The 24,705-nt window shown below is 32.0% G+C and overlaps 1 protein-coding gene across 4 annotated transcripts in view; it reads left to right on the top strand.

Annotated features, from left to right (window-relative positions):
- LOC148169439 (uncharacterized) overlaps window positions 1-24,705 on the top strand; it is an 81,718-nt gene that overhangs the window by 19,595 nt on the left and 37,418 nt on the right. For 2 of the 4 annotated variants that reach the window (XM_088043608.1, XM_088043606.1), the window contains exons 3-4: window positions 18,775-18,859; window positions 19,036-19,159. In XM_088043608.1, coding sequence (XP_087899734.1) covers window positions 18,775-18,859; window positions 19,036-19,159 — 209 coding nt within the window. Of the gene's footprint in view, window positions 1-18,774; window positions 18,860-19,032; window positions 19,160-24,705 lie in introns of all 4 variants that reach the window. The other 2 variants (XM_088043607.1, XM_088043605.1) reach the window with 1 other exon arrangement.

Genomic DNA, 24,705 nt, shown 5'->3' with positions numbered 1-24,705 from the left:
TCAAATTTCCTTTCTTCCATTGTTTGTGTAATGAATGTCAAAATTACGCCATCACGTGTTTCACCAAGAATCGATCCCGTACGGCTCTATAACTGAAATTCTTGAAATTCTTTTCAATTTAATTCCGTCCTCCCCCGCCAGGCGTTCATTTTAGCTTAACAAGTTAATTCCTATTCGTTATATGGAGTCCCTCAAATAAGTTTTCGAGTTTCTTTATACAAACCTTGGTGACGACTTGAATGGTTGTTAGCAGGAGGGTTTTTAAACTTGTTTGCAGAGAAATACCCGCAGACTGAAATCTAACAGACAACGCCATAATGGTTACAGAGTCGGCAAAGTTAATTTTTACATTTTTTTGGATTTGGCGGAAGACGGCATCTGCATTGAAACCCGATATCGGCGCCAATGCAGGCCTGGAAAAACAACTCCAAAGGTCGCAAGTCTAATTTTTTTTGTAACATTTTCTCTAGAAAGCGTAATGTCCAATTTGCGTACCATTATATACTTCCAACCGATTAGACAACTCTAACAGGCTGTTAAAAGCGGCGTAATTATGTTTAAGAAAGAGTGTGGATTTTATTCTTTGTAAGTTTTTAAAGCTGCGGAAAGAACTAAAGCAAATTGTTTCTAAATAAGGGTTTAGGGAAGAAAAGAAGCTCGCAGCGATTCTCCAATTATAATATTATCAAGTTATTGGCGAGAAACTCTAATTGTCACTTTGGTTTCCAATTAAGACTGACAGAGCCGAACAAATCCCCCAATCACCCTTGAGACTGCAAGGCGAATATTTATCCAGGAAGATTAATTTGCGAGTAGTTTCTTGCTGGACAAGAATACATTTTCTTTTCATTTCTTAAGTGCTATTGTTATAATTACACTAGTTTACAATTTTTTTTTTGCTTTATGCGAACAATAAAAAGTTTTTTCTTTAATCTCGAGCTCGTGAATTCAGATCTGGTATTCAAAAAAATAAAGCACGCCAAGTTTTAATTAATAATTACTTCTACAAAATTTGGTTTATAGTTTTTGCATTTTGAATAAATTTTAAAACTAAAAAAATGAAATTTGCAGCATAGTTTTCTTGTTTTTTATGTGTATTTGTTTGACGAAAATTTTTGCGAATTTGCAATCTATCGAGCTCAGATTTTATCAGTTTATACAGGGCGATAAAAGAAGGCGGAAATAGCATGTCCTTTTCAGTTAAACCATCTCAGAAATCAAAGCAAAATTAATTTAAACCCATTTCTTTTCAAAATATGGATTTTTTTCAAAAAAAAAAACTAGGCAATGCTGCTCCTCTATGTTGTAACATTGAAATTTTTTCTACAAAGCCAAGAAATGTAACTTTTAAAAGTTTAAGAAACTTGGTTTAAAGCACGTTTTGTACTTTTTTTGATACAGATTATCACTAACTCTAAAAATTGTGATGTCTAACAATGAAATTGTTATAAAAAGTTCATCTAAACAGAGTTTAATCGTTTATAAAAGAAAGCTTCTACCTCAGATAAAAAAAATAAATTTTGTTTTGGTTTTCAATTTTGGGCTCAGGAAAGAATTAGCTGCATCGTGATGATCGTTTTTTTTTATCACCTTGTAGATCTTGAACTACTCTTTTGATTGATATTAACATACAAAGATATAAAGCGGTGTTTTTGCTCAAAAAAGTTTTTTGTCACCTGGAAAATTTGTTCGCAGATTTTCTTGCTGAATCCAAAACTGTGCTCAAATCTTCCTATGTCAAAAAATAACTGAGTTATGGCCAATTAAAATTAAATGCCAATGCCCATCATTTGTAAAGTTCCGAAATTTTCAGAGCACGATTAGAGTAGGACTTTTTTTCCCTTTGCACGCTAAAAATTCGGCTTAATTTCGATTTTGACGTTTTATTTTTTTTTATTTTTACGACCAAATAAAAGGAAAAAATCCTCATATTATTCAAAAAGTTTTACGCAGATTTGAATGCTTAATTCAAAACCTCGAAATTCAAAATTTTTTATGTCAAAAAACTACAAAGTAATGATCGGGTGGTTGTCAATTGCTCAAAATTTCCGGAATTTTCCGGGCACGATTTCTCCAGAACAGAAATGATGGGATTTACAGAATCGTTTTTTTTGTTTTATATATTCTAAGAATCCGGACTTATTTAATTCGAAAATTTTATTTTCTTAAAATTTTTGCTACCTAACTGATGAAAAAATTGAACTTTTTTGACTGCCATTCGTAAACTAGGTACTCAGAAGCTCAGATTTTGACAGTTTATTGACCTCGAAATGCTCTTTTAATTGATATAACATTGATACAAAGGTATTAGGTGTCGTTTGCGCCCCGAAAAATTTTTTGTAGATGAATCCAAAACTGTGTCAGTTATAGACGATTAAAATTTTGAGTAGTCGTCAATTCCCAAATTTTTGAAATTCTGGAACTTTTAGAGCACGATTTTGAAATTTTTACATTTACCTTAAAATTAATGAAAATCACCGAAAACGTCTTATACGCATTTCCGTGAAGCCATAATTTTTTTTCCGCTCTTATTTCAAAATCACACTGTATATGCTTCCAAAAATAGCTATTTTACGGACTCATTTGAGTCTCTAAAACGAGTCTTTAGCGGACTCAATCTCAAAAAGTTGCCATTACAACTAATAAAATTGTAAGATTGCAAAAAATCTAACAGAATTTTTTGCATTTTTGGTAATTTTAGGATTCTTCATCATTTTATGACAAAATTGTTATTTTAAGACGAATTTTTGTCTCTGGTTTCTAACTTCTAAAATACTTCTCAGATTTGGTGCAATGATAGATTTTCAGCTCTTCTTTTAACTGATTTCAATCGCAAACCGATGTAAAAAAGAAAAAATTCTCTTGAAATTGATCTTTATACACCTTAAGACTTTCGAGCCCTAAATCTTTATTATTTGTGAACGAATTTAATAAAATTTAACACGAATATTATTAATTACGAGTGGCTTAATTTGACATTAATTAAACTAATGTACCGTTAAAATTGCAATTTTAATTACCTTGCATTCAGTATGTTTATTATCCGTCTAGTATAAAAAATTACATCCATTCACCAAAAATCGGCTTGATCTTTTTTTCCGTTCAGGAGAATAAGTCGATTTTGGCATTAAAAATAGTAATTTTCTAGGAATCTTTCAAGATTTTGGAAAATGTATTAGTTATTTTTTGGAATCTTCTAGGATTAATTAAAAAAAAATGTCACATCAGGTGAATACAGTTTTGCTAAATAGACTAATTAGTCGATAAATTTTTGACGAAATTTGTACATCCTATACTGCAGCAGTAAAATGTAATTTATAAAGTAGAATTGTCTTCTCATTCTAAATCCAAAGTTCGCTTTGCTCTAACAGGTCAGGACTATTTTTTTTACTAAGCCGCGTTCACTTTAAATTTTTTTAGTTTTGCTTAACAACTTGCAAAATTATGAACTCTTTAATGCTTTATTGAAAAGGTAATTAAATAAGCTTCCCATCGAACTATAGAGATCGGCGGAAGAGTAGTTTTTACTAAAATATTTGAGAAAAATAGAGACAATTTTCGAAAAACGAACTGGTTTTAAAAACTTTTAAACACTATTTTGCATAGCACTTTAAAATTGGTACATTGATTTTTTATCGTCATACATCAAAACAAAGGTTGAAATCTCAGCTTTCTAACGCGATGTTAAACAAATTATTAACTCCTTGCCATTTAAAAGTTACATGACAAAGAATATAAAGTGAAAAAAAATATATTTTGTTAAGATTTGAAGATTTTGTAAAAATTTTAATTTGAATGCTGACAAAATTGTAGTTTTTCGATAAATCTAGCGTTTCTAAATTATTTCACTGGTCAGCATAGAAGATCATTTATAGAAAAAATATGCAGCAACTGTTCAAAAATTATTGGTCAAGTTTTTTATAAGTCAATTTTGGCATTAAAAATTGTATTTTTTTTGAAACGATTTACTAATGATGTTTTCGAAATAACAAATGAAAGCGTTGATTTTATGGTACCCCTGCTGACCTTGCTTATTGACGTTTGAATTCCTACACTTTCTGATGGTTTTTGCGTCAATGCATTACAATAATTTCCAAAAGATCGAAATAACAAACCATAATAGAGCCAAAATAAACTTCTGTAGGTTGAAATTAATCAGGATCAGACTAGACTATATTGATTAGATTAAAATAAATGTCAAGGATGTCCAAAATTGTCCTTGATTTCATAGCCGGGAATGATTTTGTAGCTTTTGGAAATGTAGATTTCGTTTTTTGCTCTTTTTCTTTGAAACTGGAACTGGTAGGGTTCATTTTCAGCGAACACATGTTATCATTGCGAATTTATAAGATTAAATTAATTTTAAATAAATTAAATTTAAATTAAGACGAATATAATTAACATTTAAAAAAAAAGATGTCTTTTTAAAGCCAAATCAATCTTTACCTTTTCAGTTATTTTGGTTTAGAATTTTATTTAAATGGGTTCATAAATAATAGATATATGGGTATGGAAAAACTTAGAAGGGCCACTCGGTATATATTCTATTTCTAAAATTAATTTATGCTAATATTTTATTTATATTTAAGGTAAATCTTTTTTACGCAGGTTTTCACATAGAATCCAAATCTTTAAAATAAATCTGCAACAAAAAATACAACAGGGCAAAATTGATCAAATTCTGAAACTAATTTCTTAGAAGCTTTTTATTTATCTAAAAATGAGCAGAATTAACAAATTGGCAGCTAATCCAAAGTTTTAAAAATAGCCATAGATCGAATCTAATTTTCGCCCGACTTAGAATTTTCTCTGGTCGTTAGCCGCCTATTTATTGGAAGTTTCATTCCTCGATAGCAGCGTATTTGTTGTGTAAACATCTGTCAACAGACCTCCCTTTTTACCGGTAACCTGTCATTATCTTTTATCATGAAAATGACGAGTCCGATTACAGCGACCAGGTTGGGTATCTCCTCCATCACTCTTTATACCTACACTGTATTTACCTATGTTCAAAGGGTTACATATGAGGGGTTAAAGCATTTGATTCTTTGTCCAGATAACTACTTTAGGTAGACACATTTTCGGGCTTGTTATTGGACCAATCAAATTCCCGTCTATAATTATGGATGGGTGCATGTCATCGTTTGAAGGGTTGTTGAAATGTCACACATGACAGAATTCACGCCTTTTATGTTACACAGTTCAACACCATTACCTTTAATTCATTTCAACACTTTTTACAGTAATTGCCTGATGGCGTCCTGTTGATAGTTGAAAGAATCACATTGGATGATTAAAATAATTGGAGACGTTTACTTCTAATTATATCTTACGAAAGCGCAGAGACGAATAATGAAATAATAACGTTTTAGTGTATTATTTCTTTGTTCTGTGTTTGCCCACGTTAAACGCGAAATTACAGACACTTTCACAAGGTTTGATACACAACAAAAATTGACACGGTTTCGAAACCAACCAGTCCACAGCTTTTCCATGGATCTCAAATCTGACTACCACTTTGGCACCTTTATCTATACCAGGGGTGCGATTCTCGAAATGTGCTGATTTGATTTATAAGTCTATCTTTACATGAAAAAAAGCCCAATAACTTTGGAGAAACCTTGAACCAGAAAACATAAAAATATATTCATTATGATATGCATTTTGTAAAATACTGTTTTTTGAAATTTCTGACGTTAAGAAAATGATAAATGTTAATTTATGTCTTACCGTTTAATTATTGGTTCCTTATGGCTCGGATTTGCGGTACGTTAGAGGTACAATTACGCTCTAGGGCATTAAGGTGTCATAGCAACCTCACAACAAACAGCGACTGGCTACGAATCGACTTTCTTTCTTTGCCCGCCAGATTCAAATTGCATTTAAACTTAATTATCATCAAACAGTCAAATTCAAAAGGTACCTTTTAAATAAACTGGTTGTAATGTTTCTTTTCTTCCTTAAATCTCCGTTTTGAGGCTGTAACACATTCATGCTTTGCAATTCGCTGAATTTTACCTGTCATCTTGATACGCTTTCAATTGTTTTGCAAAGCGTTCTAAGATTAATTTCATTGACATGACACTAGATTATTTTAATAACAATAATAAAAATAATGTTAATAATATAGTTCCTAGTAATTAACTAATTAACTAATGATTAATAAATTATAACTCAACTGCAATAGTATTTTGTGGTTTCAACTATCGCAAATAAATAGAAATCAGAAATTGTATATAAAGCCATTAGTAATTAAAATGATTAAATTTTTAAACTAACACAAAACGACATGTGAAGTATTTTTCATAGTCTTTATGTATTGTGTGATTCATTACATTTCCATTCGCAGTTGGCTTTGAGAGAAAAATTCATGTCGTAACTAACACCATTACTGTAGTTTCGACTTAATATTTGCGAGATTTGCCAGTTATCGAACAAGAAGTCAACGCACGTCCAAAATACACGGCCTACCTAGAATGGAAATTTAATGAATCACACGATAGATTCAAGAACAGAAATTTGTATTTGTGGAGAAATTATTTATTTTTGAAAAATCAAAATTTATTAGTAAGACATAAAACGTTGTATGTACCACGGGCATAACTTGATGTTTATGTATCTCGGGTAACTTACAAAGTCTCGGGCCGAAGGCCCTCGACCTTGTAATCTAGTTGCCCTCGAACATAAACATCCACATTATGCCCTTAAAACATAAATAACTATTATACAATGTATACTTAAATAGATATAATCTTTTGACTAATTTGGTACACATTTTTGCTTATAACAATTACAGTCGACTGTCGATAATTCTAATTACTGAGAACTTTAATTTAGCGAGTTTTCTTTCATTTGAAATCAGTTTTATAATTTTTTTTTAAATACAGGGTGATTTTTAAAACGGCAGGCGTTGTAGCATTTTTTTTATGAACCGATTTCAAAAACTTAAAAAGCAAATTAAATGGTTTTTAGTTTACTATAAACTGATTTTACAATTTTTCTAAATGTTTTAGTATCTTTTGGTCGATACTCAACTTTCTTATTTTAAATTGGAACCTATTTTTTTTTTCATAATTTGAAAGATATTATTTTTTTTAAATCAGAAATGTGTAATTTGTTCTACTTTTACAAAAAATATTTAAAAAAAAATTATCAAAATTGAAAAAACATAGGCAATAATAAAATCTTAAAGTGCATGATGCCAATTGTGCCATGAAAACACGGGATGGCGTTTTAACTGTATTTTAATTAAATTAGGTAGATGTTTTTTCTGATTTGCAATTATTATTGTCTCTTGTTATTAATAATTTCAAAAAAAATTGCTAATCCTTTCAGTTATTTGCTGCTTTTTGACATTACAATAACGGCATTTTTTTATTTAACACCACGCACCTAGATTTTATTAACTTTTATTGCCTAAATTTTTTCATTTTTGATAATTTTTTTTAAAAAGTTTTTTGTAAAAGTAGAACAAATTACACATTTCTGATTTAAGAAAATTAATATCTTCCAAATTATGAAAAAATTGTCAATTTAAAATAAGAAAGTTGAATATCGACCAAAAGATACTAAGACACTTAGAAAAAATTTAAAATCATCAGTTTATAGTAAATTAAAAACCATTTAATTTGTTTTTTAAATTTTTGTAATCGGTTCATAAATAAAAATTCTACAACGCCTGCCGTTTTAAAAAAAATCACCCTGTATATATGATAAAACAATAATTAAAATGATTTCCCAAATAATCATGGCAAAAAGATTTGTAAAGTAAAAGTCTCTGTTTGAATTATTATCAATCAATTCTTCTCGTTTTCAAGAAAAAATTGTTTCAACGAGGAATAAATTCAGAGTTTGTTCGAATTATACAAGAGGCTAAGCGTTTAGTTCGAATAATCGGAAAATTGGAATTATTAAGAGATCTAAAAATTTAAGGAATGATGCATGTTTAAGTTTTTAATTTTTATAATATTATAAGGCATAACTAAAAGAATTACTTCTATTTCCTAATGCAGCGGTTGTAAATTTACAGGAAATTTCAAAATCCTAAGTTTTTTAGAAATTTAGAAATATAGTACAACTTGCGATAATGTGGACGATTCATCTAACTATAAATACAATCGACTGAAAAGTTTTTAGTTAATCGATTTCGAAGAACAATAGATCAAAAAATAAAAGGAGAAGAATTATTAAATTTTTTTTTCTGCTATTCAGAATTGTCTGCATGATCAGGTTGGTACACTGTTGATGTGCCATTTTTGATACATCCTGTTTAAAAAAAGAATAAGAAATTCTTAACTCGACCTTATGGGTGGGCCAAGTTCGACTTATTTATCAAATAAGTTAGGCACAAATGCTCAAGTTGTGACTATGAAACCGTAGTGCATAATAAGTTTCTCTCCGAATAAGATTGACTTCATTAGGTTTTTCAAATAAGAATTACTTGATTGGCGACTATGAATCAATAACATCGTCTTAAGCACGCAAATAAGATCGACTTGATCAAGCAATTGCTTAAGCAACGACTATGAATTCGGGCCTAAATATCCACATTTAGTGTGAAAAATGAAAAAGTGTATTCTCGGCGTTCTGTGAACATTTAGTGTACTACTAAATTGCATCTGATTTATTTAGATTGGCAAAATTTTTGATAAAGCAATGAGATTAGAAGAAGAATCTAGACGAAGGTCTTAACTTAGATGAAAAAAAAAAATATATATAAAAAATTCCTTAAAAATGTGGAAGATGAAAACTCCATAAAACTTTTCGATTTACTGAAGACACATTTAATTTCAAGACCTTGCAAATCCTACTCCAAAAATTGCAGTGGTTTTAGTGTTATCATGATATTTTTCTTCAGCAACACCACTTATTGGAAAAATACTATTTCTTTAAAAACTAACACATTCTGTTTGACTGGATCATTTCGTTCTGTTGTCTGTTGGTGTTTAGTTATGCGTTATTTTAAATTTTGAGCTAAGTTTTGCCACGCCTGACGTATTATTGTGTTTTTTCTTTTCTCCAAAGTTATTGGGCTTTTTTTCATGTAAAGATATACATAAACTTGTCTTGTACAAAAACTAAAAGTTGTTCAGAAAGTTTAGATGATTTCTTTTGCTTCTCAATAACACGCAAGTTATACTTTTTACCCTGCGCTAAAAGCTTGGATCCACGATGAGATATTCTCATGAGATTATGGTTTCACGAGTCAAAAAACGTATCAAAAAGTAGCAAAAACTATAAAATTTGTTCATTCTGCTGTGATTTCTTGTGGGGGACTTTAATACTGCATTTATTTTTGTTGAACATTTGACTGGAAAGGTTAATTTCTTGAGATCAGTCAACCTGACAAACTGTTTTTGCGATGTTGCCAAGATAATATTTAGACCGCACTAAAATATTAGTGCACTTTTTAGTTTGATGATGGAGAATACACTATTCTTGATACCACACTGATTTTCTCGTACTAAAAATTTAGTGCACTAAACTTTTAGTGTGATTTCGAGAAGTTGGCAGCAGCCCCTAGTGATTTTTATCAATAATAGTTGGCAGCAATAGTGTTTGACCTTGATCTAACTGTGGCATGCGCAGAAGCTAATCGTTTTGCGCAAGATTGCCAAAACTTGTTAAATCTTTATTGAAGTCTTTCTTTTGCAATAAATTTTTAATTAAATATTAATTACTACACTCAACTTTGACAACGTGTTAACCTCAAAAATCACTACATTCAATTATCCCTCAATTTTCTCCGTAAAAAACTGAAAGTCTGATTTACAACCAAGAATTTTCGAAAATTTACCCAGGAGAGTGGCAATGAGCCGCACTTTAGTACCTGTTTGGCGTCTCCCATATCATATTTCCGCCGCGAAGCAAACCACTGCATATAAACAAAAGGGTGTGTGATTTAAGGATAAAGGGCTCGATGTGAATGAAATGCGAGGTGTGAACTCCTCGAGAGCCCCACCTACGAGCCCTTAACGGACACGAAGGGTTTAAGGTGTGAAAATACCGGCATCATGGTTGACGCATTCTACAAACGTCACGCTTTCGTGCACTCGCCGAGTATTTCCATTTCTTTTTTTTTATTCAATTGTATTCTAATTTAATGGCGGCACCAGTCCAATTTACTCTTTTCTGTTACGGAGAACTGATTCTAGACAAAGTTGGAAACGGTGACACTGGTTATTGGCTCGAGGTGTGCTCACTTTCGAGGGTCCAATTATTTTTTAATCAGAGAAACGGTGAAACTAGACCGGGACGAAGGGAGTACAGTTTGTTTTGCTCGGATTCGGGATTTAATTAGGCAGATCGGGTGGATCATTAGATTTTTCCTTCCCGAATTATTCGGATTCCAAATTATTCAATTGCTGTTGATTTCTTTAAATTGTCTAGAATTACACGGGTCAAGAAATTTTGAACGAAATTTGTATTAGAGCAGTGGAACGTCATTTCTAAAGTAAAATTGTCTCCTGAGTCTAAATGTGTTTTGCTTCATCATTCAATTCTCTAGGTTTTCGTTTTCTTCATCCTCTAGGATTTTCCAAAGTCTTCCGAGTTCTTTCGAATTCTCTATGATCTATTGGAATCTATAGATTGGTAGTAATTTTTGGGTTTTTTCTAAGTAGTCTGTTTTTTGCAATTTTACGCCTACACATTACGTTTTTATTAATTTTTCTCGAATTATCTATATTTTTTTAAAATATCTAAAGGCGGTTTGACACGATCACATTTTTTCTCAAGTTTTTATTCGTAAGAATTTATTTTCAAAGAAATATTTGTAAAAACATTTTAAAACATGTTCTAAAAATTCACAAATAATTTCACAATTCTGCGTAATTTAGTTACATTTTGTGACAAATTTTGAACGTCAGTTTGAAAGAAAAATTCTCAAACCGCCTTCAAAATCCTTTTTTTTATTTTTTGGATTTTCTACTATTTTGCAGGAATCTTTCAAGATTATGGAAAATTTATTAGCTATTTTTTGGAATCTTTTAGGATTAATTAAAAAAAAAAGTCAAATCAGCTGAATACATTTTTGCTAAATACACTAATTAGTCGATAAATTTTTGACGAAATTTGTATATCCTATAATGCAGCAGTAAAATGTAATTTATAAAGTAGAATTGTCTTAACAAGTCAGGATTCAGAGATATTTGTGTTTTTTTTTAGTAAACCGCGTTCACTTTTATTTTTTTTAGTTTTGCTTAACTTGCAAAATTATGAAACTCTTTAATGCTTCATTAAAAAGGTAAGTAAATAAGCTTTCCATCGAACTACAGAAATAGGCGGAAGAGTAGTTTTTACTAAAATATTTGAGAAAAATAGAGAAAATTTTCGAAAAACGAAGGGTTTTTAAAAACTTTTAAACACTATTTTGCATAGCACTTTAAATTTGGTACTTTGATTTTTTATTGTCATACGTCAATACAAAGGTTGAAATCTCAACTTTCTAAAGCGATGTTAAACAAATTATTATCTTTTGCCATTAAAAGTTACATGGCAAAGAATATGGAGTAAAAAAAAAAGTATTTTGTTGTGTATATTGTTTTGTATTGTTAACATTTGAAGATTTTGTGAAAATTTTAATTTGTATGCTCACAAAATTGTAGTTTTTCGATAAATCTAGCGTTTCTAAATTATTTCACAGGTCAGAATAGAAAACATTTATAAAAAATATGCAGCAACTGTTCAAAAATTATTGGCCAAATTATTCAATTATTGTTGATTCCTTTAAATTGTTTATAAGTACAGTCGTCAACAAATTTTGAACGAAATTTGTATTAGAGCAGTGGAACGTCATTTCTAAAGTAAAATTGTTTTTTGAGTCTAAATAGGAAGCTTCATCATTCAGTTTTCTAGGTTTTCGTATTCTGTCATCCTCTAGGTTTTTTTTAAGTCTTCAGAGTTCTTTGGAATCCTTTATCATCTATTAATCTTTAGATTTCTAGAAACTTTATGTTTTTTCGAAGTAGTCTGTTTTTTTTGCAATTTTACGCCTATACATTACGTTTTTACTAATTTTTCTCGAATTATCTATAATTTTTTAGAATATCTAAAGGCGGCTTGACACGATCACATTTTTTCTCAAATTTTTATGATCGTGTGAGACCGCCTTTAAGATTCTTTTTTTGCATTTTTTGGATTTTCTACGACTTTCTAGAAATCTTTCAAGGTTATGGAAAATTTGTTAGCCATTTTTTGGAATCTTCTAGGATTAATTAAAAAAAAATTGTCTAATCAGCTGAATACATTTTTGCTAAATACACTAATTAGTAATTTATAAATAAAGTAGAATTGTCTTCTCATTCTAAATCCAAAGTTCGCTTTTCTTTAACAGGTCAGGACTCAGAGATATTAGTAAACTATTTTTTTTAGTAAACCGCGTTCACTTTTAATTTTTTTAGTTTTGCTCAACAACTTGCAAAATTATGAAACTCTTTAATGCTTCATTGAAAAAGTAATTAAATAAGCTTCCCATCGAACTATAGAAATCGGCGGAAAAGTAGTTTTTACTAAAATATTTGAGAGAAATAGAGACAATTTTCGAAAACAAACGGTTTTAAAAAACTTTTAAACACTATTTTAAAATTGGTACTTTGATTTTTTATTGTCATACATCAAAACAAAGGTTGAAATCTCAGCTTTCTAATACGAGGTTAAACAAATTATTATCTATTGTCATTCAAAAGTTACATGACAAAGAATATGAAGTGAAACAAAAATGTATTTTGTTTTGTATTTTGTTAACATTGAAAGATTTTTTAAAAAAATTAATTTGAATGCTCACAAAATTGTAGTTTTTCGATAAATCTAGCGTTTCTAAATTATTTCACTGATCAGAATAGAAAATCATTTTTAAAAAATATGCAGCAACTGTTCAAAAATTAGTGGTTAAGTTTTTTATAATTAAAATAAATTTGAAAACGTTTTCGTCTTAATTTAAGGCAAGTTTACACAAACTTTTTGTAAAATTTATGATTTATTGCTGCCGCCAGATTGAAGTTTTAAACATATTGGCGAGTATTTGTTTTTAATTGTTGAGTTTTTTCAAAACTCAATAAATCCATTTCATAAATTTTGACAAGGGATTAGAAAAAACAATAATTTATTCAATTTTTATCAAATTTACACATTGTTAGATTTACCCAAAATAATCCCAATTTCAAACCCAATGTCAGTCAAAATTGGATTAATTGAGTTTTGAAAAAAACTCCTCAGTTACTCATTGTGTTTTCCAAAAAAATATGCAAAATTGCATAGGAAAATCACAGAAAACAGCGTGTTTCTTTTTAACATGAGACTAGTTTTTCAAAAATATCAGGAAACTTACTTATCCTAGCAATAAGTTTTGTAAGTCGTTGAAAAAGTTATTAGATGAGTTTTCCAAATTATTGTCGAAAAATTCCACAAGAAAAATTGTACGGTAGCACCTGAAAAAATTATTTTTCAAGAATATCTTTAAATCCGGATCTGGTGGAGCAAAACAAACCTTAGAAATGACTTTCCACTTCATTAGTGCATTTTTTTGCCAAAGTTTGTTGATTCTGTTATTTTTCATGGCTTTTGCAATTTGATATAATTTAGATTTTTGTGTGTATTTCTTATGGTTTTGGTGTTTCCTTGGCGAATCTGGTATCTGTGAGTAAACAAGATTTCCCTAGCAATATATCTAGAAACTCGCCCTAAATATCAATCGGCTTAATCTAGTATGTTGGCACAATTGGATTTGCAGACCACCCGCAGCTGAATTTACAAGACTGTCCGCTCATAAATCCTCCCTGATTGGATGTTATGGTCGCATTACCAACATTACACGACCAAAATTTACTACTTATGGATCGTTACTCCTACTCTCCCTAAAACGCATCTCCCTCTCGGGAAAAAAAGCGGCGATTTTTTAATAGACGCCCGCTCCCGATATCAAACAAAGAGTCTGAAAAGCTGTGTAATTTAAACCGATCTGCGACTATAATGAAGATGTTAGCGGGGAAATAAACACTTTCTTGAGAATGCAAGGGGAGCTCAAAAAATTTCTTCATTATTCTCCTGCCACAATTGGGAAATCGGGAGGAAACCGTCTTGATTAAAATCGAGGGACCGAAAACGTTCCAAGGTGTGTCAGTCAAAAAAATATTTACGGTTTCTCGTCGCTCTCTCGGGTCATAACGAATTTAAATTTTTTGCATAAATGTGCATTTGGAGTTGTCGGTGGAGCTGCACTGCAGTGACATAAAACTGAGCATAGGAAACGATCTCGACAGTGCAGTGGCTATAAAGTGCATTACTAATTCAAAGTTTGGGTGCATTTCTTAGTCTGTAAAATAAACATCGTCGCTACGCGTCTAGACACTTAGTTATTTAACTCTTTCTTCCAACGATTTACTCGACTATTTTAAATATTCAATTAAATTTTATGGAACGACATGTGCACGAGTGGATCGCTGTTGTCAATAAGATACATTTTCAGGAGTAACTACCCTGCCTCGCGGGACCGACTTAACGCTCGATTAGGGGCGCTTAGGGAATGTAATACACTTGCTAACATGTGGACATTTACTCACTTAATGAATTACATTAGCGCTAAACAAATAACGGGTGCGGGTTTCATCGCAGAAATGCCGACTTTATCTGCAAGAATCTCAGCGCCGGAATTATTCATACAAATATCAATACCAATCCCGGCGCATCCACCATTTTTGCATTTTTTTTTAAAATTCTCATTCCGCCTCGAAACTTTTTTACTGTCTTTAAATTGCTTAGTTCCAGCTAATTTTTTAATTCCGGGATCTTATTTTTTCAAAAATAAAGAAGAAAAGCAGCACAATCAGAGGCCACCAAAGTCGAAATTTTTTTCACTCAATTTTATTGTACAAATTCTGTTTGCAATAGGTTTGTTATTTGCCACTCCCATTGTCGCATATACAGGGTCCGGCAACACTTGTGTCCACCCCCAAAATCGTCTTTAATTTTAAAGACAAAATTTTGAAAATCACAGTTGACGAAGCTCTAGAAGCTGACAAAAAATTGTTTTTTATCACGGTTTGTCTAGAGTCGCGACGCCCAAGAAGTCTAATTTTTAGCGATTTTTGAGTTTTTGCGGAAATATTCGCGAATTCAAATTTTTTTCGACATAACTGTAACAAAAATATTTGAATTTTTGTTTTAAATCAAATACAAATTGTGTTTAAAAAACGCTGCTTTATCAAGTTAGTTTTCAAAATTATGACGGCGCAGTGGCAAACTACGTTTACACCAAAATTTCACAAGTCACTTCATTCACTTTTATAAAGGCTAATTTTGATTAACACGGGCATGTTGCACTTTATGGACACCATAAATCGTTAATTAACATCGACAAAGCGACAATTTCACCAAGTAAGACTTTTGTTACAATCTAAAGCGAGCCAAAGAATAGATGTCATTTGTGACACAAGATGTTGACAGATGGGTGTAAACGTAGTTCCCAATTTTGACGTAATGAAATTGGAAACTAACTTGATAAAACAGCATTTTTTTCTCAAATTTTGAAGACAATTTGCATTGAATCTAAAATAACAACTGAGATATTTTAAACATATTTATATTGAAAAAAAATTAAATTAGGTGTTGATATCACAAACCCTCACAATTACCTAAAAATTACATTTTCAATGCGTCGCGACGCCAAAACTATCAGTGATAAAAAACAAATTTTTGCGTCAGCTTCTAGAGCTTTGTTAACTGTGAGCGTTATGTAAATTTTGAAAGTTTTATCTTTAAAATTAAAGATGATTTTGGGGGTGGACACAAGTGTTGCCGGACCCTGTATAACAATGCCACCAATTCCAAAATTAAACTAAGATTTTTTCAATTTTTTTTTAAACCTAAAACTCTGGCTAGTTTTCAACATGGTTATAAATCGTGTTAAATTTCAAAATTATACGCCTAAAGAAACATATTTTGTTAATTTTCATTTTGAGAACTAACCAAAAATGTGTGAAAAAATATGTTTAATCCGTAATTCTAAAAATTTGAAAGCCACAGTAACCATATTTGGTAAGATTAGTATTTTAGAGTTGTTTATTATTCGTGCAAAATTTCAAAATTATGAGTCAAGCAGAGTAAATTTTGAAATTTTTTATTCTACAAAATAAATAATTTTTTTTTCAAAATTTTTTGTAAAGCTGGTAACTCTGACAGTTTGAAAGCCACAACAATTAAATGTAGGGAAAATATTAATTTAAACATGCTTATAAATTGTGCTACATTTTAAAATTACTTATATGCCAAAAAATACAAAATCTGAAATTTTTTATTCTGGGAAGTAATAAAAAATGTGTGAAAAATTATGTTTAAATCTGTTCTGGTAATTTAAAAGCCACAGTAATTATATTTGGGGAGATTACTATTTTGAAGTTGTTCACTATTTGTGCAAAATTGCAAAATTATGAGCTAAACATGGTAAATTTTGAAATTTTTTATTCTGAAATTGAACCAAATGTTTTCCTTTTTGTAAAGTTTGTAACTTTGGCAATTTTCACAAGTCACAGCATTCAAATTTGGGGAAAACACTAATTTGGACTTGCTTTTTAACCGTGCCAAATTGCAAAGTTGTAGACAAAAAAAACACATTTTGGCACCAAGATCCTGTAATTTCTTTATTTTATGCGATTTTAACGAAATTTGTGGAGATTATCACTCTCGACTGCCTTATTAAGAGTGTCGATATAGAAAAATTTAGAACAAAAAAGAGAATTTTTAGAAATTTTGATTTCGAGGAGCAAAGAAAAATTTTTGTATTTTGCCCAAAAGAAAATGTGACTTAAAATTTTAACGACTTGTAAGTTCTTCATTTTTAATACCACTATAACCAAATTTGTGGACATTATAAGCTTTGACTGTCTTATTAAGAGTACCGATTTAGAAAAATGTAGACCAAAAAGGAAAATATTTAGAAATTTTTATTTGGACGACTGTGAAAATATCAATTTTTTTCAACACTGTAATTTCGTTATTTTTAGTGCGACAGGAACGAAATTTATGCATGTTGTTTCTTTTGTTTGTTTTAGTAATACGTATCACTAATTTCCACAAATTTACCCCAAAAAGTCGAATTTTTAGAAATTTTCGTTTAAAGACCAAAAAAATGCCACCAATTTTTTTTAAGATCTTGCAATTTCGTTATTTTTTATGCGATTTTAACGAAATTTGTAGAGATTATCACTCTTGACTGTCTTATTTACAGTGCAGATTTCCAAAAACTTAGAGCAAAAAGGAGAATTTGTGAAATTTTTATTTCGAGCAGCTAAAAAAAATACAAAAAAAACTTGAACGCGCTTTAATTTCGACATTTTTGGTGTCACAAAAAGGAAATTTGTGTTTTTTTTTTAAGGTTAAATAGTCCATAGAAGTTGCTGAATTTGGGTTAATCTTAATAGATTTTCGTTAGCCATTATTTCTAATAACGTATTACCTTTTTTTTTAAACAATGCTAATTTTCTTTGAAAGTTTCTATTACTAAGTGGGACTTAAGTCCAGAAGGAACCAAGTGTAAAAATATACCTAAAAAAAAATTTTTGGGACAAAGGTTACGCACGAATTGAAATAGTCATGAATATAACTCCCAATTCGCTCTTAAATTGCATATTTGAAAAGAGATTAATAACACCACCGTGATTTTTTAGAATACCTGTTTTGTTAATTTTCTCGAAACTATAATTTATGGAGATAAACCCTTATGCTTCAAAGGTACCGAATTATTGTAGATCCGCCAATAAACTCAAATAAAACTTTTAACATTTTTTTTCTATTCCTGGATTTATTGTAAATTGCAATTTTATGTAAATAACACAATTTAGAGAGAATCCGGGAAAATATAAACCAAGAGATTTAAAAACAATTCAAAGATTCCACTTCCGCTTTGGATCCTCTGAAATTTTGCGCTTGAACTTGCGTTTCTTCTAATTCCGCATGCATTTCAGCGTCGCACATTTAATCTCAAGATCAATACGAAACTACAAGCAGAATTCCCTTGGATATGAAAAGAAATCGTTTTCCCGCGTTTAAAATTGCCCATATGTCGTAATCCCGAAAACGAAACGAAATAACTAATCAACGCAGTGCCGCTGGAGCAATCTCCTGCCCAATAATCTACCGGTTTGAAAATTCAATTATGCCCAAGTGAAGTGCTGCCATTTCCCCCCTGAGTAGAGCCCTCCTCCTCCCCAGGGGGCACGCACAGCCCCCGCCAGCCACTTCTCACAATAATTCAGCGTTTGAAAAAAATTTTAATTTGATGTGTCGTGAATTCGGCGAGGTTTTGCGGAAAAGGACAGCGGTTAATTTATCTGTAAAGTTATTAAGTATTTTCGGGTTAGAGAAGGGGTGAAAGGGTATGGGCAATCAACGGGGATGTCGGCCATAAATTGCGCTAATGGCCCTATGGTATTTCATAAGTCAGTGGCCCATTAGGGTGCGTGTCCACGGGATGGCGACAGTACTGTTTTTTACATGATTTTGGAAAGTGCGGATCGCGTGCAGACGGGAATGTTAAGTGAATTAAGATGGCGCTAAAGCTATTTAGGGCATTTAGGGAGAGGGATTTTATACTCATTCTGCTTTCGAAATTAACTGACTAGCTTTGGAATTTCCAATAAAGAATACCGCAACCCTAGGTAATTGCGAGGAGCGCTGGAAATTCACTTTATTTCAAAGTGGCTGCTGCAGCCCGGAAAGCGTTTTATCAATGTTTGCCGCATACTTTCATTTACTTAGGTAATTTTTTTACTTTTTTTGCAGGACAATTAGACAATTCCAAAGACTTTTCCATGTCTGATGGTATAGGCAGCTTTAACAAAAAGAAGAAAAAGAAGAGGCGTCATAGGTAACTATTAATTCCAACACTTTAATTTTACCATCTCGTTGTGTCCGCTCTCTTTATTTTATCTTTCCTCGTTTGTTGAAACTTTAATATTTGGAAGATCGTAAAAGCGTCAAGCGTTATAGTTAGACTAGACCACTGTGTTACATATTTAACTACCCTTGGTGGGTGTGTGGCAGGACGATTTTCACGAGCTACCAACTGGAAGAACTGGAGAAGGCCTTCAAAGATGCACACTATCCCGACGTTTACGCCAGGGAAATGTTGAGTCTAAAAACGGATTTACCCGAGGATCGGATACAGGTGAGTCCTTCCAATTCAATTTCCAACTGCGCAACTTCTTAATTGGCGTCTTTCGTAAAAGCCCGGAGCATTTTTCCCAACAGTGCAAGCGCAACCCACTAATTATCATCGAGTACACAGTGCATAAAACATTTGAAAGCTCGGCGACTTGAGCTTAGTGTGGTGGCGTGGCGATTGGGTGCGCTGCTGTCGACGGCGCGGATTGGCTGGCGACGTGCCGCCTACCAATGGCTGCCGACGACATGAATGAAATCGGAGTATTGTGAAGAAGAATGCACAGTTTATAGGCACGGTTAATGTCAATCATGGCAGCGGGTATTGTTGCTCGAACTGACTCTTTCTCATTCTTATTTGTCTCGTCGAAACGATTATTATTAGCGGGGAAAGTTGGGTGAGGTTAGGTCGTGACGTCACGGAGGCGGGAAATTAAATCCAATCCAGTCCTGTCCTGTCTCTCTATTAGCATTTCTTCACACAATAATAAAGTGATGAGTTTCGCCGCCGCCCCCACCTCAAAAATTTAATTAATACGTTGGCAATACTGTTCGTCACGCACAAATTTAAATACGGGGAATGTAAATGGAGTGGAAGGACGCTGGTGGCGACAAAGGCGTAAACTTAATGATTTTACATCAAGAGTAAAGAAGTCCTGTCAACAATTTGCATTTTACCTCGTCTTAATTAAATTAAACTCGTAAAGATAGCTTGTCGGCTGAGAGCGAAGAGAACGTAGTTGGCAAGAATTTTACTAACGAAGTAATTATGTTGCTGCTAATAGAGGGGGCTATGAAGTTGTGCAAGTTTTGTTCTAACATTCAGTTGTTTAACGCGACTAATGACGTAACTTGAGCAGAAACGACTGCTTTTAATGAACCAACATCCGATTTTAGTTGGCTGGAAATAATTGGTTATTGAACGGGATTGCACGTCGGGAAATCAAAAATGTTTTCGGTAAGACCTTTTACTCACAGCCATTAAATTTATTTCGGTGACAGAGTCAAGTGGCCGGGATTGACAAGCACAAGGGGCGGTGGGCTCCTTAAACAAATTTGTATCTACAAAATTTGAGATAGAAAGAAATTCTTAGCTTATCGTTAAAGAATAGAAAATTGCTTTTTATAGCTCCTAAACGTCGTTTGATATTAATTTTTGTATCCTTTGAAATCCATAAATTTTCAAATTACAGGGTGTTCGAAAAGTGACGCACCACCTTATTAATTGGGTGGTTCCCCAGCGTACCAAAAAATTACACACAGTTTTCTGACATTTTTCACAATATTTTTCCGATTTTTTTGTGCAAAATATCCTTTAAGTAACAAATTCATTTGAACGTGAAATTATTGCACAGAAATCGTTAAATTTAGCATCAAACTTTTACTCTTGAATCCATCATATTTTGAAAAATTGAAAATCTGTATTCAGATGATTTTTTAGATTATCTCTGATTATTGTAAACCTTTAAATCGGTACCTCAGAAGCACAAGAGTTTATTTATTTATTTATTTATTTATTTATTTATTTTTTAGAATTGCAAGTTATTGATGACCATTTACTTCAAATCGTGCGTAATGGTCGTAACCTTTGATCCAAAAATAATTTTTTAGGCATTTTAAGCGCGTCCAAGTTTTTTTTGTAAATTTTTTTAGCTGCTCGAAATAAAAATTTCTACAAATTCTTTTTTTTGCTCTAAATTTTTGTAAATCGGCACTGTAAATAAGACAGTCAAGAGTGACAATCTCCACAAATGTCGTTAAAATCGCATAAAAAATAAAGAAATTACAAAATCTTAAAAAAAAATTGGTGGCATTTTTTGGTCTTAAAACGAAAATTTGTAAAAATTCGACTTTTTCATGTAAATTTTTGCAAATTAGTGATATTACTAAAGCAAACAAATAAAACAACATGCATAAATTTTGTTCCTGTCGCACTAAAAATAACGAAATTTCAGTGTTGAAAAAATTGACATTTTCACAGTTGTCCAAATAAAATTTTCAAAGTATTCTCCTTTTTGGTCTAAATTTTTCTAAATCGGTACTCTTAATAAGACAGTTAAAACTTATAAATTTCACAAATTTTGTTCTTGTGACACCAAAATGTGAAATTGAAACGCGTTCAAGTTTTTTTTGTAAATTTTTTTTGCTCTAAATAAAAATTTTTACAAAGTCTCTTATTTGTTCTAAATTTTTGTAAATCGGCACTGTAAATAAGACAGTCAAGAGTGATAATCTCCACGAATTTCGTTAAAATCGCATCAAAAATAAAAAATTACAGGATCTTAAAAAATTGGTAGCATTTGTTTGATCTTAAAACGAAAATTTCTAAAAATTTGATTTTTTGATCTAAATTTTTGCAAATTAGTGGTATTACTAAAACAAAGAAAAAAACCAACATGCAAAAATTTCGGTCCTGTCGCACTAAAAATTACGAAATTACATTGTTGAAAAAAATGACATTTTCACAGTTGTCCGAATAAAAATTTCTAAATATTCTCTTTTTTGGTCTAAATTTTTCTAAATTGGTACTCTTAATAAGACAGTCAAGACTTATAAACTCCCCAAATTTGGTTATGGTAGCATTAAAAATAAAGAATTTACAGGTCATTAAAATTTTAGGTCACATTTTTTTTGCTCCTCAAAATCAAAATTTCTAAAAATTCTTTTTTTTGGTCTAAATTTTTCTAAATCGACACTCTTAATAAGGCAGTCGAGAGTGATAATCTCTACAAATTTCGTTAAAATCGCATAAAAAATACAGAAATTACAGGACCTTAAAAAAAATTGGTGGCATTTTTTTGATCTTAAAACGAAAATTGCTAAAAATTCGACGTTTTGATGTAAATTTTTGCAAATTAGTGATATTACTAAAACAAACAAAAGAAATCGTTTGTTTTTCTTCTAATGGGGATCAATTTTCTCTATCTTAAATAAAATATAAAGGTATAGTATATCCGGTGAGAGATTGGGAGATTTCGACAGTTGACATATAGGTTGGTAGCAAATTATGCTACAAAATACACTAAAAACATTGAATTCCTACGCGAAATGGGTTGACAGTAACCCCAGTTACTTTGTTATTTTCTTATTTTAAATTTCGCGCGTATGGTACACTTTTTATTGCGTAGATTTAGTGACTTTCCTGTCATTCAAACTCTCACTGTACGAACTATAATAAAAAATATGATTTAACTCATTTTTCACAAAAATAGACTCTTATGCTTCTGAGGTACCGAAATATCTATTTATCTATCGTGCGTTCAAGTAAAATCCTGGACTGAAGAGGCGTTGGAAACTTTCGACTATTTTCCTTTTTAAAAGTGTACATTGACAGATGTCTTGTTAAACTTGTTAAAAATTTGACAACTATGCCTTTCGTAAGCACGTAAGCTGCGGACTTTGAAGACTCAAAACGACATAAAGAAAATTACAAAGCAAACCGATCAAAAAACAAAGCGAATGAATAAAGTGTTGACAGTTTTCAGCCGGGAAATTTAAATTTTACACTGTCACAAACGGTTTACTTTTTGTTTTTTTAGGCACTTTTCGTCGATTTTTCGTTCAGTTTCGGCCTACTTTGGACGTGTAATTTATTTTTTCTTTTTGACTGCGAAGTGGTTTGGATTTTCGAGGCTTTTGGCTGCTGGTCGTGTCAGCACCCTTTCTAATTCCAGTTGGATTTGTCGTCATTCATGTCGATTTTTCCGTGACAAACTGCTCAATAATTTAAGTTGACAATTTATATTCGTATAGGCCCCACACTGCGATTCGATATGCTGGCAAATTGCTACTGGCAGATCAATCCTGCTGTCCAAAAAAGCGCCTCCTTTCTGACGCTTATCGCAAGGTCCGTAAGGGCGCAAATTTCCTCACCATGACATGAATGTTTTCGACAGGAGGCGAGAAATAAACTAAATACAATGAGGCGTCGTGTGTACAGTTAATAATTGGATAATTCAACTGAAAATGGATTTCGTTTGAATGTTCGTCTCTTTTCCTCTAAATCGCGAAAAATAATTCCGAGCAATCGACGCCACGCACGTTGTCGCCCCTAAAAGCATTGATTATATTCATTACCCGACAAACTGGTAACAGTTGTAAATTAATTTCGGAGTAATGCCCTAATGACTAGTCTAACCCTCGAGGGTTTAAACCCTCAAAACGTACACTAAACAGCGAATATACGGCACGTTCCCCTCGAATTCACACCCCCGAAATTATGAATTTGGGTGGTTTTTTTCAGTTTTTAACCGAGGAATTGATTCAGTGAGACGATATCTCGAAAAAACTACAAGTGGAAGTGGTTGACTGAAAAAGTACAATGGCTATTGTACTTGAAGAGCAACCCTTGTCAGATATTGTCTGCAGTTTGTGGTTTCGAGATCCTAAACTCACAATTCGAGATGTCGACTAAGTGAATTAAATTTCTGACGGGGTGGACTGAGGGGTTTCATAATCGAAGGAAACACCACACGAAACTCTTTCTTTCCCGCAGGAAAAATGTCTAATTACTCCGGTATCCAAATGAAATTATGCCTTCTATCCTCGAGCACTAAACCGATCCAATCTTGGTCCAATTCAGCAAATCGTCTTGAGATTAGTAGTTCACTCAATGACGTGTTGATCGGCTTAGAGGCCAAGCAGGATTAACGGCGTCCCTGCACAATTCATGCAACCCTTCCGCTTGCAGGACATTCTTAGCGTGCATTCACGGCAATAATTCAGGTATTTTTCTCACCCCAACCCTCAGTTAATCTGGGGGTCGCTCAAACTCATTAGACCGCCAAATTTTACGATTTTTCCATCATATTTTCGCTGGCAGGTATTGATTTGCGCTAGTGGCAAATTACAACGCAGCAGGAATGATAATAATAACTCGGCAGTTATAGTGCGGAATATAATGGCAGGCTCAGACGAAGCAGCAATACATCACTGGCATAGCAATTACCCATTATGTGAGGAATTAGTCAATTAAGACTGGCTTTGCACCCTAGTCGCGAGCCTGGAATACCTCCAGGATGACTGCCGGACAGAGGCGACTCGTCACTTCGACAGAGTTTCGGACTTTGGGATGTTACGAATGTAATTTCGGCTTATTACTGGTAATTGTCACGATTTAAATGCTTGCGGTAACTTTAACTATTATCTTTAACCGCATATTTTCGACTAATGGGGACGAGGAGAAGCTGAGCGAGATTTATTGCCCAAAAATTCAAAAAGAATTTAATTTGACGCTAGGATCCTACAGAAATGCTTGAAGTTTGCCATGACTCTTTGTCGAGAAACTTTTCAAAATTTGCTGTGATTTTCTGGAAATCTTTTGGAGCCCTCAGAGTTCTTAAGATTCTATAATTAGTATTTTTTTGTATTTTCCTTCAATCTACAAGGTTCTTTTAGAATTCCTAGAATCAATTGAAATATTTGGATTTATAGACATTTTTGTGTTTCTTCATAACAATTTTTTACAATTTTATGACTATACTGTACTTTTTTATTGGATTTTCTAGAATCTACGATTTTTCAGGATTTTCTACAATTCTTTAAATTTTTTTC

The sequence above is a fragment of the Gnatocerus cornutus genome, chromosome 8 (genome assembly GCF_029298725.1).
Source record: "Gnatocerus cornutus isolate USDA-ARS CGAHR chromosome 8, icGnaCorn1.1, whole genome shotgun sequence".
In the NCBI taxonomy this organism is placed as follows: domain Eukaryota; kingdom Metazoa; phylum Arthropoda; class Insecta; order Coleoptera; family Tenebrionidae; genus Gnatocerus; species Gnatocerus cornutus.
This window is presented reverse-complemented; position numbering and strand designations above follow the sequence as displayed.